At 50.2% G+C, this 15,000-nt stretch overlaps 1 protein-coding gene across 1 annotated transcript in view; it reads right to left on the bottom strand.

Moving 5' to 3' along the window:
- The window catches only part of LOC115561270 (unconventional myosin-VIIa), a 51,643-nt gene that overhangs the window by 9,121 nt on the left and 27,522 nt on the right, over positions 1–15,000 (bottom strand). The window contains exons 17-35 of the mRNA XM_030381187.1: positions 13,380–13,517; positions 12,610–12,768; positions 12,079–12,171; positions 10,526–10,620; positions 10,177–10,261; positions 9,676–9,894; positions 9,111–9,218; positions 8,437–8,646; positions 7,801–8,004; positions 7,149–7,325; positions 6,513–6,602; positions 5,914–6,032; positions 5,184–5,310; positions 4,795–4,914; positions 3,474–3,647; positions 2,383–2,610; positions 1,310–1,477; positions 634–751; positions 412–538 (exon numbers count right to left, since the gene is read on the bottom strand). Of these exons, the coding sequence (XP_030237047.1) occupies positions 412–538; positions 634–751; positions 1,310–1,477; positions 2,383–2,610; positions 3,474–3,647; positions 4,795–4,914; positions 5,184–5,310; positions 5,914–6,032; positions 6,513–6,602; positions 7,149–7,325; positions 7,801–8,004; positions 8,437–8,646; positions 9,111–9,218; positions 9,676–9,894; positions 10,177–10,261; positions 10,526–10,620; positions 12,079–12,171; positions 12,610–12,768; positions 13,380–13,517 (2,759 nt within the window). The remainder of the gene's footprint in view (positions 1–411; positions 539–633; positions 752–1,309; positions 1,478–2,382; positions 2,611–3,473; positions 3,648–4,794; positions 4,915–5,183; positions 5,311–5,913; positions 6,033–6,512; positions 6,603–7,148; positions 7,326–7,800; positions 8,005–8,436; positions 8,647–9,110; positions 9,219–9,675; positions 9,895–10,176; positions 10,262–10,525; positions 10,621–12,078; positions 12,172–12,609; positions 12,769–13,379; positions 13,518–15,000) is intronic.

Below are 15,000 nucleotides of genomic sequence, written 5' to 3'. Positions count from 1 at the left end.
GAAGCATTGAGAGGATGAGAGTGAAAAGGACAGAGCGGCGTTTGAGGACAGGAGGTGAACAGAGGGGGGAGATAAAGGAGAGAGAGAGAGAGAGAGAGAGAGAGAGAGAGAGAGAGAGAGAGAGAGAGAGAGAGAGAGAGAGAGAGAGAGAGAGAGAGAGAGAGAGAGAGAGAGAGAGAGCCTTAGGCAGGAACCTTTATTAAAAGAAGGAGAAGAGCCCCATAGATATAGATAAAACCAGGAAGATGCATATAATGAGAAATGACGGTTATCCGGGAATGACAATATTGCGAAAAGAGATTTGTGGAGAAGTAATAGGTTTGTGGAAAGCGATAAGATTGAAGAAGTATCAAAGTCATCCGATGATTGGAACAGAGTTCACGATGGACTACAACTCCCAGCAGTCCTCACTTGCTGCTGGAGACCGCCATGACATCTGGGAAAGAGAGTTCCAGGAGGACCTGCTCCTGCTCGTCCACAAAGTAGACCCCGGTCCAGTTGACGGCCACGATGACGTCGTTCTTCGGGAGGCTGGGGCCTGTGGGGAGGACACATGGGGCGTCATGTTGGGACGGTTTCCTCTCAGCGATAGAGCCTTTATGGTTCTTCATGGAGCGTCTGGGAGAGTCTCACCGGAGAACTTGAAGGCCTCGTAGAAGCGGGAGAAGAGCAGCGGCCATTTGTGGCGGGAAAAGTCCACCACCTCCTCCTTCACCTTCTGAGCGTCAAACCTCTTCTGGGTGTAGATGGCCTGGTCAGGGAGGGGGGGGAGGGGGAGGGAGAGGGAGAGTGGGAGGGGAGGGAGAGGGGGAGGGAGAGGGAGAGGGAGAGAGAGAGGTTTAAGAGTGTCCAAGTGACATTCACATCCCTCAGTGTACAGAAAACCTCAGGAGCGGTTATCCTCTTCCTCACTCATCTTCGTCATCCAAACCCCCCCCCCCCCCACCCCCTCTTTCTAATTTTCCTATGAAATTGCTCCAAGTAGCTCTAACATGTTACTCACTTGTTCTTGTTTGCATTCTTAGGGAAACTTGGAAAATATCTGTGTAGGTTTGATTTATATTTAAAAAAACGACACAGCCAAAAGGGCCTGCCGATTGTCTCCTCCATTCTTTACTCAGTTCTTAATATAGTTTGGACCAGAAGGTTCACCAGAAGTAGCTGGAGGGGGAGGTGTGTGTGTGTGTGTGTGTGTGTGTGTGTGTGTGTGTGTGTGTGTGTGTGTGTGTGTGTGTGTGTGTGTGTGTGTGTGTGTGTGTGTGTGGGGGGGGGGGGGGGTTGTGGCAGAGCCCACCGCAGCGTGGAATACCTTTTTGTGGGCGGCCATGATGAGCTGGGCCCACTTCTCCACGGTGCGAGCGGTGCTGACCTCGCGGTCGGGGATGTAGGACGGGATGAGGCTGAGCAGTCGCTCGTGCAGGATCTCCGAGCCGTAGTCCACGTAGTACTGCTGGGAGGCCAGCTCTGCCAAGTCATCCTGCAGGGGGGGGGGGCGGGAGGGGGAGAAGAGGGGGGGGGGGGAGGATGTTGGGGAGCAGGGAAAAGAGGAGTTAATTTTTATGCAAAATGGATGCAAGGAAACTAATTCTGCAAGGTCACCCTGAAGGAGAGCGATATCTAGATAAGTGCACGGAATTAGGTGGAATGAAGCAGCAGTTATGAACTCTTCCATGCATTGCTTATATCTTGCACAAACAATCATAGGTGCACCGACGATGATCCCAGAGGTACCCCCCAAACAAACACCAGTGATGACACCCTTATTAATTAGTTCTCACCCTGTCACAGAGATGACACCCTAAATAAATAGTGCTCACCCTTTCACATACACACTCTCCAAAACAGCCACTAATGACAACCTTAATAACGAGTGCCCGACATGTCAAAGTGTCAGAGATAACCTCCAGACGATCACCACCGATGACACCCTTAATAAACAGTGCTCACCCTGTCACAGACACACTCTGATGACACCCTTTATAACAGTGCTCACCCTGTCACAGACATACTCTGATGACACCCTTTATAACAGTGCTCACCCTGTCACAGACATACTCTGATGACACCCTTTATAACAGTGCTCACCCTGTCACAGACAAAACCTCTGATGACACCCTTTATAACAGTGCTCACCCTGTCACAGACAAAACCTCTGATGACACCCTTTATAACAGTGCTCACCCTGTCACAGACATACTCTGATGACAGGCTTAGTAAACAGCGCTCACCCTGTCACAGAGATGACAGCCTTAGTAAACAGTGCTCACCCTGTCACAGAGATGACAGCCTTTATAACAGCGCTCACCATGTCACAGAGATGACAGCCTTTATAACAGTGCTCACCCTGTCACAGAGATGACAGCCTTAGTAAACAGCGCTCACCCTGTCACAGCGGTACTCCCCGAACTTGACCCCGCGGATGGTCTGCTGGTAGATGAGGTTGGTGGCCACCAGGTCCTCGGCGGGGTCGTGCCAGGGGGTGAAGATCTCCTTCCTGAAGAACAGCCTCCAGGGGGCGTTCCTCTCCTGGGCGCCCTGCTCCTTGGCGTACTGCTCGCACTGGGACACGGCGTCCATCACGTGGTCGTTCCCACTGCCCAGGGATGACACCTGGGGGGCGGAGCCAGGAGGAAGGGGAGGAGGAAGGGGCGGAGGAAGGGGAGGAGGAGGAGGAGGAAGGGGAGGATGAGGAGGAGGAGGAAGAGGAGGACGAGGAAGGGGAGGAGGAGGAGGAGGAGGAGGAGGAAGGGGCGGAGGAGGAGGAGGAGGAGGAAGGGGAGGAGGAGGAGTAGGAGGAGGAGGAGGAGGAGGAGGAGGAAGGGGAAGAGGAGGAGGAGGAGGAAAAAGGGGCGGAGGAGGAGGAGGAAGGTGGGGAGGAGGAGGAGGAAGAGGAGGACGGGCAGGAGGAAGGGGAGGAGGAAGAGGAGGAGGAGGCGAAGAAAGAGGAGAATGGGGAGAAAGAGGATGAGGAAGAAGAGGAGGAAGGGGAGGAATGGGAGGAGGAGGAGGTAGAGGAGGAGGAGGAGGATGAGCAAGAGGAGGTTGTGGTGAGATGGAGGGCTCCATTCCAGAACCCTTTCATATGTCTTACTTCTAACTGGTTCTGCTCGAGGAGACGAGCCGGAGCAGTCTGTTGTCTAGCTGGAGGAACAGGAGCAATGTTGAACTGAACGCAGCATCTCAGCCCTCAGCCCCAGGCACCCACTGAATAAGCCACGATAAGTACAGGCCTTGAATTGCCAAATGAACATGAATGTCAAAATAAAGTGTCAACAATTCCTCAATCAGGGACGTTGAGTGATTTTCAATTTGCTCACTGTGATTCGTAATGTGCGTACTCCCTGGTCTGATGGTGCAATCAGTGTTTTGGACACATCTCAGCCAACGTGAAGCGTGGTTTTAAAACACTACTCTGATGGGGTCGCTCTTCCCTGGGGTCCCAGGTCGGAGGTGCCCCAGGCCCCGGGGCTCACCTTGTCGAACAGGGCGATGTAGAGGGAGAAGCCGAAGCGGTCCTTCAGGTTGATCTTGTCTGAGAGCGCGCTGCACAGCTCCTGGGCCGTGGTGGCCGAGTCCGTCAGCAGCGTCTTGGTGGTCCCGTCCATGAAGGTCACTGGGAGCATGACGGGCTTCTTGGACTTAGTGGCCTGGAGAGGAAGAGGAGGAGGAGAGGAGAGGAAGAGAGGAAGAGGAGGAGGGGAGAGGAAGAGAGAAGAGGAGGAGGAGGAGAGGAGAGGAGGAGGAGGAGGAGGAGGAGAGGAGAGGAGAGGAGAGGAGGAGGAGGAGGAGGAGGAGGAGGAGAGGAGGAGGAGGAGGAGAGGAGAGGAGAGGAGGAGGAGGAGGAGGAGGAGGAGGAGGAGAGGAGAGGAGAGGAGGAGGAGGAGAGGAGAGGAGAGGAGGAGGAGGAGGAGGAGGAGGAGGAGAGGAGGAGGAGGAGGCGAGGAGAGGAGGCGGAGGAGGAGAGGAGGAGGAGGAGGAGGAGGAGAGGAGGAGGAGGAGGAGAGGAGAGGAGGAGGAGGAGGAGGAGGAGGAGGAGGAGGAGGAGGAGAGGAGGAGGAGGAGGAGGAGGAGGAGGAGGAGGAGGAGGAGGAGAGAGGACAGGAGTAGGGAGTGGAGATGAAGAGAGGAGAGGAGAGGAGGAGGAGGAGGAGGAGGAGGAGGAGGAGGAGAGGAGGAGAGAGGAGGAGGAGGAGGAGAGGAGAGGAGGAGAGGAGAAGAGAGGAAGAGAGAAGAGGAGAGGAGGAGGAGGAGGAGGAGGAGGAGGAGGAGGAGGAGGAGGAGAGGAAGAGAGGAGAGGAGGAGGAGGAGAGGAGAGGAGGAGGAGGAGAGGAGAGGAGGAGAGGAGAGGAGGAAAGAGGAGAGGAGGAGGAAAGAGGGGATGAGATAGGGGAGGAAGGGAGGAGAGAGCAAGGAGGAGATGGGACAGGGTAGGAGGACACAGGGGAGGAGGATAAAGGAGAGGAAATGAGGAGATGGGAGAGGAAAGGATGAGAGGGGATGGGATTGGATGGAAGATGGGACGATAAAAGAGGAGGGAAGAGGAAAGGAAAGGAGAGGAGTAGAAAGGGGCACAGGAGAGGAGAAGAGAAGACAGAAGTGGCAGTGTGGGGGAGGGGGAGAGGAGGAGAGGAGAATAAGTCATTTATTTTGGCTTTCGTCTTTTTCTTTTCATATACATTTTGAAACATTATTCTGCATTATTTTAAAGCAAAGCAAATCCTAAAGACATTTAATTAACGTAATAACACATCCAACTGGGATTTAGGACTGGGTTCGAGTGTTTGTGTCTGGTACCTGAAGCTCCAGCCAGGATGGGGGCTGGGTTCTGCTCCCGTTGACGAAGGTCCGCCGCAGCCTCTCCTCACAGTAGGGGGCATAGCCCGGGGGTCCTCCACTGATGAAGTTCCTCAGGTACTACACACACACACACACACGCACACACACGCACACACACACACACACACACACACACACACACACACACACACACACAACACACACACAACACACACACACACACACACACACACACACACACACAGACACACACACACACACACGCACACACACACACACACACACACACACACACACACACACACACACACACACAGGTGCAGAGAGTGTGAGTACATGAGACCGTGTGAGTGACCTGTGACCTTTGACCCCAGAGGCCCGCTGACCTTGAGGAACTTGTCGGAGGGGGCGAAGCAGCCGACGCACAGCGAGATGAGGATCCAACCCCGAGCGTGGGAGCTCTTGGACGGGTTCTGACTCAGCTGCTTACAGATCTGGCAGTAGATCTCATCCCTGGTCCACACACACACACACACCCACACACACACACACACACACACACACACACACACACACACACACACACACACACACACACACACACACACACACAGTATATATTACTCAATCTACTGAATCGTTTTCTGTTTTTCACACTTAGTTTAGCAAAAGCAATGTTCTATGTATTTAAAAAAGGTCCTTTTCTCAGTGTGTCACATCATGCAAATGCTGCAGCTGCATCTATGAAGTGTGAGAGTGTTGATATGATAATGAGTTTGGAGCGTTTTAAAGTGTTAAACAAGTACACACTCCTACACACTTCCATGTAGATGCTTTTGAGCGTGTTTGTGTGTCATCATCAACATGTGCATTTGTGTGTGTTTGTGCACATGTGCATTTGTGTGTGCGGACTTTGCGCGCGCGCGTGTGTGTGTGTGTGTGCTCGCATCCGTGTGGGTGTGGTTTGTGCATCCATGTGCTTGTGCGTCCGAGTATGCGTGTGTATGCGTTTGCATCCATGTTTGCATGTGTGCGTCCTTGTACTATGTGTGTGCCTGTGTGAGTGTGCGTGCGTGTGCATCCGTATGCGTGTTGCATGAGTTTGTGTGTGCGCACCTCAGGGCCGGCCTCAGGATCCCGTTGCCGATGATGAAGTGCAGCTTCTCCAGGTTGGAGGTGGGCCGGTCCTCCAGCATGCTGTTCCCGTACTCCCCGTCGTGGAGCCGCTTGGTGACCTGAGGACGTGGAGGCTTCTGTTACAGACGGCCGCTGTGTTTTAAAGATGCTAAGTCACTGGGCACACTGGCGCCCTCTCGTGGCCAGAGTGTGTATAGCAGCGCCAGTGAGCATTGGCACGGCGATGACGTTGGCAATACCAGAGAGACAAAAAAACGAATCAACAACGCATGTAGCAACTATGTGTCTTCAAGGAACCTTTCTTATTTGTGATGTCACTCATGAAACCAATAAACAACGTTGGTGTTCCACCGGACTAAATATTAGTTTCGGTGTCAAGTCCTCGCAGTGTATTGTCCAGCTATTGGTCAGTACAGATCGAATGGAATTGGAGAGCAAGATGAGATGAGATGAGATTCCCTGGCCCATGGATGGTTTGCTCTTATTCTACAGACATGAGGCAACTTAGCTGCTTCAGAGCAAACTCGCAGTGAAAGTTACGTGGTGAACCATTAAATGTCCTTGATGTGTTGCCGTACCTCCACTGTTATCTTGGACTTTTTCTTCAGTGTGAGGGACACCATCTTGTGGCGGACGCTGTTCTTCTTGTGAGTCTCGTCCGGAGGGGTCTGTGTGTGAGAGAGAGCCAGAAACTCAAATCATAATCAACATCATCACCCTCATCATCATCATCTTCATCATATTATCATCCTCATCATCATCAATAGCTTTCTATTTCAACTTTCTCGTCAAAGCTTTGTTATGGAAATAACTCGATTACATTTCACTAAACAATCATTAAACACATCGAAGTGTTTAATCCAAAGAGGTTTATTTTTGAGGCTGAGAAGAATCAAGGCGTACAATCAATAATGAACGACCACAACAATTCAAACTAATGGCCAGAGTAAAGTGTAGCTCAACAGCATCGTTTTGTATTTCATTAGTGGTGGTCAAGTGGATAGTAGTCGTTAAGTCAACTTTAACTACATTCTAAATGAAAAAACGTAGTGTTAGAGCCAACTGCACCACCAGTCAGGTTACAGGTGCACCTTATAAATATGACTCCTATAACACAGACCTCCCCGTCCCCCTGCAGCGCCCCCAGACTGACCTCCCCCCCCCCCAGACTGACCTCCCCGTCCCCAGACTGACCTCCCCGTCCCCAGACTGACCTCCCCGTCCCCCTGCAGTGCCTGCAGCTCCCTCTTGTAAGTCTTCTTGCCGAGGGTCTCGTAGATCTTGGTCATCACAGGGATCTTCTCGCTGCCGTCGCTGATGGCCGTGTGGTACTTGGGCTCGGGCAGATCCCCCATGAACCTCAGCACCGTGATCCACACTGCCAGCGCCGCCTGCAGGGGGGGGGGGGGGGTTAGGGTCAAAGGTCAAAGGTCGAACACAGTCAAGACATGACCCAAATGACAACATTTTGGGAAGTTTGGGAATTTAAAGAAAATAATCCATGAAAAAGTAACACATTGGATGGTCAGCATTCATTCAGCTTCACATTGACATTGAGTCTTGGAATTTTATCCAAAGGGACTCACAGGTGAGGAGGAGCACAACGAAGGCCTACAATCCATAAACAGGCTACAAAAAGTATTGCACCACCATTTTTAAAAAACACACTGGAGAGAGTGGAAGGCAGCTAATGGAATCTGTCCGTTCCTCACATTCATACTCATGTTCTTATTCAATCACACAGTCTGCTCAAAGGTCAGAGACAAGATCGGCCGGCCAATCAAGTCCATTCACCCTGTCACAAGCGCATCCCGGAGAGGTCACAACGGGTGAAAGGTGAAAGGTGAAAGGTCAGGGCTGGCGTACCAGCTGGTCCCCCTCGTCGTCGTGGAAGAGCAGCGGCTGTTTGAGGGGCCGCCGGACGTAGGTGTGGGAGCTGGGCCCCTGGAAGTAGGTGGCCGAGTACTTGGCGAACTTGTACTCCGACAGGTCCTCCTCTTCGTCCTCCGGGAGCGGGAGGGCCTCATCCAGGTCCTCCTCCATCAGCTCCCTGCGGTTACGCTCCAGGTCCTGCACACACGCGCGCAAAGACACGCACACGCGCACACAGGCACGGACGCACACACACACACACACACATGCATGCATACACACAGACAGAAACACACCCACACATGAGCACACACACACCCACACAAACAGACCACACATACACACAAATATATGAAAAACACACAAAGCACACATAAAAAAACCTTTATGTCAATTAAATTACAATTGAATATAATATATTTTAATATAGCTGAAATACATAATGTATAAATACATCCTCATCTTCAGGTTTCGGGTTTCAGTTTCTAAACTATAATTATTGAAACTCCAAACATTTAATCGGTGGCTCACAAGCTTTAACTTGTGACCTCGAGATGACGCTCCACTCTGGTTGAGCCAGGCGTTCCTGATAGGACCACGGTTAACCCGCCACCCCCCCCTACACCCCACCTCAAAGCCGCTGGGGGCCTGGCCCTCCTGGCCCGGGAAGGAGTTGGTAGTCCCCAGGAAGCCGAACATCTTGTCCACCATGTCCGAATCGTTGACGGGCTCGTGGCGGGCCTTCTCCATCTGCTCCACCATCTCCTTCTTCTTCCGGGCCTCCTCCTTCTCCTTCTTCTCCCGCTCCGCGTCCTCCTTGGCCAGCACGGCCATGCGCTCCTGCAGGGGCCAAAGGCAACGTTTGGTTGCTATGGCAAACCCCGTTTGGTAACCTGACATGCTAGTGGACCGAACACGGCGCCATGGCAAGATGTGACGAATGATATGATTAGGTTTTTATTTTTCGTTTTCAAGGAACGAAAGTGTGCAGGCTTTTTGATAAAAGGAAACGAAAGTCGGTGATGAAATAAGTGAGGAAATAACGTGCCACGTGAATCATATGAAATCCAGAGTAGGTATTTAGATCATCTGGTGGTCATGACACATAGTGAGGTCTCGTTTTGGACAGTTGAGGACATTGCTTGTTGTTTCTAGCCTCTCAACTGAAACACTGTTGCTAGGTTACTGTTCAGGTGAGCTAATATATAAGTGGTTGGCTTTCCAGAACATTCTAACGTCCTTGTGAAGTAGTTACACAGGTACTGCCTCATGGGAGCAGGTCTCCATGAAGGACCAGACTGTACCTGGTGCATGCGCTCGGCCTCAGCCTTGGCCTTCTTAGCGGACATCTGGTTCCTCAGCTTGGTCTCCTCCGCCAGTCGCATCTTCTCCGCCTCGAGCCTCCGGCGGTACTGAGAGAGAGAGAGAGAGAGAGAGAGAGAGAGAGAGAGAGAGAGAGAGAGAGAGAGAGAGAGAGAGAGAGAGAGAGTGAGATTAGAAGCCTGAAGCATGATTCTAAATGTTAATCCATTCTGGTACAAAGATGTATGCATGTGAAGTTTTAATTATCTGATGCCAATGTGCTCCAAGGCAAAAAATCTAATGAAATGTGTGCGTGTTTATGCGTGTGTCCGTGCGTGCGTGTGTCCGTGCGTGCGTGTGTCCGTGCGTGCGTGTGTCCGTGCGTGCGAGTGTCCGTGCGTGTGTGCCCACGTGTTGGTAGTCTCACATGTGCCCAAATGTATGTGTCTAATGTATGTGTGTGCGTGTGTCCACCATAGTGACGTGTATGTGTGTGCTTGAGTCATAGTACAACCACCCCTCCACCCCTCCGCCCCTCCGCCCCTCCGCCCCTCCGCCCCTCCATACCTCTCCCTTGAGGCGGGCCACCAGCCGGCGGGCGATCATGCCGCGGGTGTAGGCCTGCAGGGTGATGACGGCCCACAGCCGGTGGCGGAAGGCGCGGCGCACCAGGAAGCCGCGGCAGCAGCCCTGGAAGCCTGTGACCCGCTGGCGCGCCACGTGGTACATGGTGTACAGCTTCCTGGAGCGCACCAGAGCCTGCAGCCGGGAGAACCCTGCCCGCATCTGGAGAGAGGGGGGGGGGGGGGGGGGGAGAGGGAGAGAGAGAGATTAATGGATATCATTGGATGTTAGCAAATAATCCATCTTGGTACTAGGTGTCTGGAAGCTATCTGCTTGGATGCTAAGCGTCTGGAAGCTAAGTGTCTGGAAGCTACCTGCAGGCTAACTGTCTGGATGCTACCTGCAGGCTAACTGTCTGGATGCTACCGGCAGGCTAACTGTCTGGATGCTAAATGTCTGAATGCTAAGTATCTGGACCATGTGCAGTCTGTGGATGCCACTCACTGCTCCATAGTTCTTCCTAGCCTGGTATCCCCTCCAGGTCTTCTGGATCATCATGGCCGACTTCCTCAGTTTCAGGAAGTTGGACCTGTTGACGTGAAAGTTGATTTGATCAACCTTAATATCAAAAAATGCTTTCAGTACTTTATGTGTTTGTATGAAAACAACAATTTTCCCGGAATTAATTTCAACAGAATTGCAATATTCTTGGTTTAGCTTGATATTTAGTTTTCTCAATAGTTATATGGTCTTATTCTTCTTTAACAAAAACAACAGTTTTTGAACAGTTGTTTAATTCTATGCCGTCAACTCTCTCGTTTCAGATCGTCCCTGTCCACGGTGTCTCTCTCACCTGTCCTTGAAGCCCCTCACCACCTTCTGGATGAGGATCACCTTGTCTGTGATGGCCTTGTCCCTCTCGATCTCCAGCAGCATGTCATGGTGGTCCTGCATAACCAGCAAGGCTGTTAGTCATCGCTCATCGTTGCTTTAAGTCTATTTATCCGTTTTTTTATCCATCCCACAGTATCTTGTCATAGCTTCCAGCGTCTTTGTTGACATTGAGTTGCTGGGTTCCTTCGACATGGGACTAGAGGGGAGGGAGGTAGGGTTGGCAGGAAGATGGGATTCAAGAGGGCAGTGTCAGGGGGTTAGGGGGATCCACAAAGGAGAAAATGAAACCCCAGAGCTACGAGACATCTAAACTCACCAACCCAGGTTCCCTCTTTTCTGAGCTGGCACAGGAAAAAAACCTTAAACCTCAAACCAAAACACACGTCTCTCCCTTCATCTATCTCTACATCTCTGATCGTCCCATCCTGTCTTCCCCACTCATCTGGTGACTTCCTGTCGGGGGGGAAGTGTGGACCCTGGCCCTGAGCTTACCCCCCCCCCCGCCGGTTGTACTTCCTGTCCTTTCACTTCCCCTCCAGCCCGATTGGCCGGCTGCAAACGTGGAACCCCCGCTCACTAAGAGCCATCGCGCAGCAACGTGTTGACACGCCTCGGTTGTGTATAACATGTGCAATGTTAGCATAACATACTCCGATTTACATACTCAGAAACTAACATTATAGATACATCAGTAAGTTTGAATGTGCTTATTTTTATGTTTTTTAGATTTTGGAATATATAATCAAATAATTAGCAGCCTAACCCTTAGAATCCTAAGCCTAACCCTAATCCTTACAAGGATGAACACTAAACCCAAAGTTCTGATACAGCTGTTACGAAACATTTGATTATATGTTTGAAATTTGACCAATTCTAAATTGTCTTCCTCAGCGGAGACTCAGGAGAGCTAGTGGCTGCAGCTGAGTGTGGGGTTGCCCGTCCGCTGGGCTGACATCGCCCGTCATGTGGGGTCAGCTGGGTTACAGGAACGGGTCCGTCACCGAGACAACCAACGGACGGACATGCCTAGCCACTGATCTTTGACCTTCAAACACCATCTGCCTTTCCAGTGGGCAGGAAAAGAAAACAACTCTCGCTCACTCTCTCCCTCGCTGCGTCTATCTCTCTCTGACACAAAACACAACATGTTGGCCGCGCAGTATCTGTGTGGGAGAAACCAAAACATGGAGGTTCCTGTGGGAGAAAACTCTAGATGCCCACTGCTGATCTGCACTAATGTTATTATCTACTGTTGTACTCTACTGTTGGTCTCTCATCTTCTGCCATGCTCCATTTACTCTACTGTCTTCCTTTTAAATATATAATAAAATAATTAGCATCTGTGAAACACAGATAACACAAGTCTGTACTGTATAAATCTCGGCTGTCTCGGTCACGGTTTGAACAATGCACGTGAGGTCAATGGAACGACATGTAAGCACATTGTTAGCACGAGTTTCGCATTAGCTTTGGTTCCACCTTGAGTCTCGTCTCTTAGGTTTCCATGGTTACCTTCAGGAAGATCTTGGTCTTCCCCATCTGCCAGTCGTCGTCTCTGCCCAGCACAGCCTCCGCTATCCTCTGGCAGGTCCCCCTTAGGTCCTCCTGAGGACAATGGGAGGTCAACACCGATTCAGAACAACCTCGATCCAACAGGATCAACTCACTGACGAGGTCAAGGGAGAGAGAGAGAGAGAGAGAGAGAGAGAGAGAGAGAGAGACTCAACTAAATTCAACTCTGCTTCGCTAAACTAAACTTAGCCAACCCTAAACTAAATTAAACGAAGCGAAGCTAATCTAAGATAAACTGAGCTAAACTCGACCCAGATGGGCTTTACTAAGGCCAAAAGTGAGTGAGTAGATTAAGCTCAGCTCAGACAAAGTTATCATAGCCAAACAACGAGAAGCTAAACTAGACTTACGTTAAACAAACTCAACTGGATTGAACTGAAATAAGAGGGACGATTCTCCCAGGAGACACTCCTATCCCCCATCGCCCCATGCTCCACCTGTTTGTAGGCTGGTTTGACCACTGTGCCCCACCTGTTTGTAGGCTGGTTTGACCCCAGGCATGAGGACCCGATAGCGGTCCACAAACTCCACGAAGGTGTAGCGGATGGGGTAGCCGGCCCGACGGATCCGGATGGTCTCCATCATACCGGAGTACCGCAGCTGGCGGACGCACAGCTCCCTGTCAAACAGCTGGGGAGAGAGAGGGGGGGGAGAGAGAGAGAGAGAGGAGGAGGAGATAGGAAGAGAGAGGGAGAGAGAGAGAGAGAGAGGGAGAGAGAGAAAGAGGGGGGGGAGAGAGGGAGAGAGAGAGGGGGAGAGAGATAGAGAGCGAGAGAGAGAGGAGGAGGAGAGAGGAAGAGAGAGGGAGAAAGGAGGGGAGGGAGAGACAGCCACACAAACAAACAGACGGACGGACAGAGCGTGAGAGTGAAGTTTAGAAACTAAATGAAAATAAATGAAGCTGAACATATCATCATTAGGATTTTCCGAGAAAACAAATTATAGTAAACAAGAATGATAGCAGTGTGACATAGAACCATGGCAATGACCATTTAAGAAGCCTTTTCAAACAATCTGAATTGAATTGGAAATCAGTACAGAACCAAAACAAAAACAACATCAAGTTATAAAAACCAACCTATTACATTCTCTGTTCTCTATTGAACTTTTAGCTGTTGTCCACCTCCATTCAGCTCAACCCAAACTGTTCCACCTCCCTGAGCTGACAGACTCCATGCTCGCCGTCCTCCCAGCCGTGCGAGCGCTGGGTGTGTGTGTGTGTGTGTGTGCGCTCTGCTTACCATGGGCTTCTTGTACTCATTGGGCTTGATGCAGCGCACGAAGAAGGGCTGACACACACCCAGGGTCCGCATCAGCAGCTCCAGAGAGCGCTTGAACTGGCTGCTCAGAGTAGGGGAACGCTTCCTGGTCTCCGCCCCCTGGAGGGAGGGACCCACACACACAGGCACACACACGCACACACCGATCCAAACACACACACACACACACACGCACACACCGATCCAAACACACACACACACACACACACGCATGCACACGCACACACACACACCGATCCATACACACACATACATCACACACACACAAAATCACACTCACACACACACACACACACTCACACACACACACACACACACACACACACAAACACACACATATATGCATACCCACCGATCCAAACACACAGACAAACACAAAAACACACAAACATAAGTATTCACACAAGCAGATACGTGCATAAACACACACACAGAAACACGCACACACATACACACAGTCAAACACACACACGCGCACACGCACACACACACACACACACACACACACACACACACACACACACACACACACACACACACACAGTTGTTTTGAAATCCTAGAGGCTGTTAAAGAAGTCATGGTCAGAAACAATGAGGACTCTGTTGGTCATCCTGGACACTTCCTGTCCCCCACACTCCTTCCTTCCCTTTCTCTGTCCTCTCTAAGAAACAAACTTGCACTCTGTCTTTATTCCCCCCTGAGAGATGTTTCTTCAGATGACAAAAGATCAATCCCTCTCAGTGGAATAAAGCCCCCAGAGACGTGATTCTGGCAACACTTTGAAGCTCGGACAACTATAGAACAGCCGGAAGAATGTCAGTTTCTTTGTGGAAACTGCTGAGTAATAAAAAATCCAAAAGCATATTGACATATCAATACATCCTGTATCTCTGTCACAACTGACAAGTGACTCACAATTAAAAAAAATAACATTTCACTGTTCACGAGACGGGATAACTGTATGACGAAATAAACAAACAAACGAATTAAATACAATTCCTGAACTGGGAATTCATATCAGACATACATTGGATTATTCCTAATAACCATCAGTCATTTCACCATGCATATGATCAACCCATCGAAACATAATCAAACATGAACTATGATGTAATGTTGTGGCTGTCTCAGGCGGTGTGCAGCAGATGGTAGATGGCAGCAGTATGAATTAAGGTGTCTGACTTCAACAGATGGACGAGCAGGAGATGACATGAGGGAATGAGGTGGAAGATGGGTGATCACAACATGAGCACTATGGGTTCATGCTTTTGGTAACAATACATTACAGTAAAGTATTAATTAACATTATTCCATGCATTAACTAACTAATAACTTTATTTTTAACATTAAATTGAGAGTTAAATAATGGTCTAGTAACCATTCATTAACATAAGTAAATGAAGTGACAAGCATTTGTATACAACGTTATAATAGGGGTTAGGTAAGGGGAAAGGTCAGGTTTAATCCTGACCTTAACTAAATTAAATAATATATAAATTAAGACCGTAGTTAATGTAAACAGCATTGCCTTTGTTAAAACGAACACCATTAGTTAACATGAAGACTAGTCAATGCTTACTG

Source organism: Gadus morhua, chromosome 16 (assembly GCF_902167405.1).
Source record: "Gadus morhua chromosome 16, gadMor3.0, whole genome shotgun sequence".
Classification (NCBI taxonomy): domain Eukaryota; kingdom Metazoa; phylum Chordata; class Actinopteri; order Gadiformes; family Gadidae; genus Gadus; species Gadus morhua.
The sequence above is the reverse complement of the archived record's forward strand: the minus strand, read 5'-3'. Positions and strand labels throughout refer to the sequence as shown.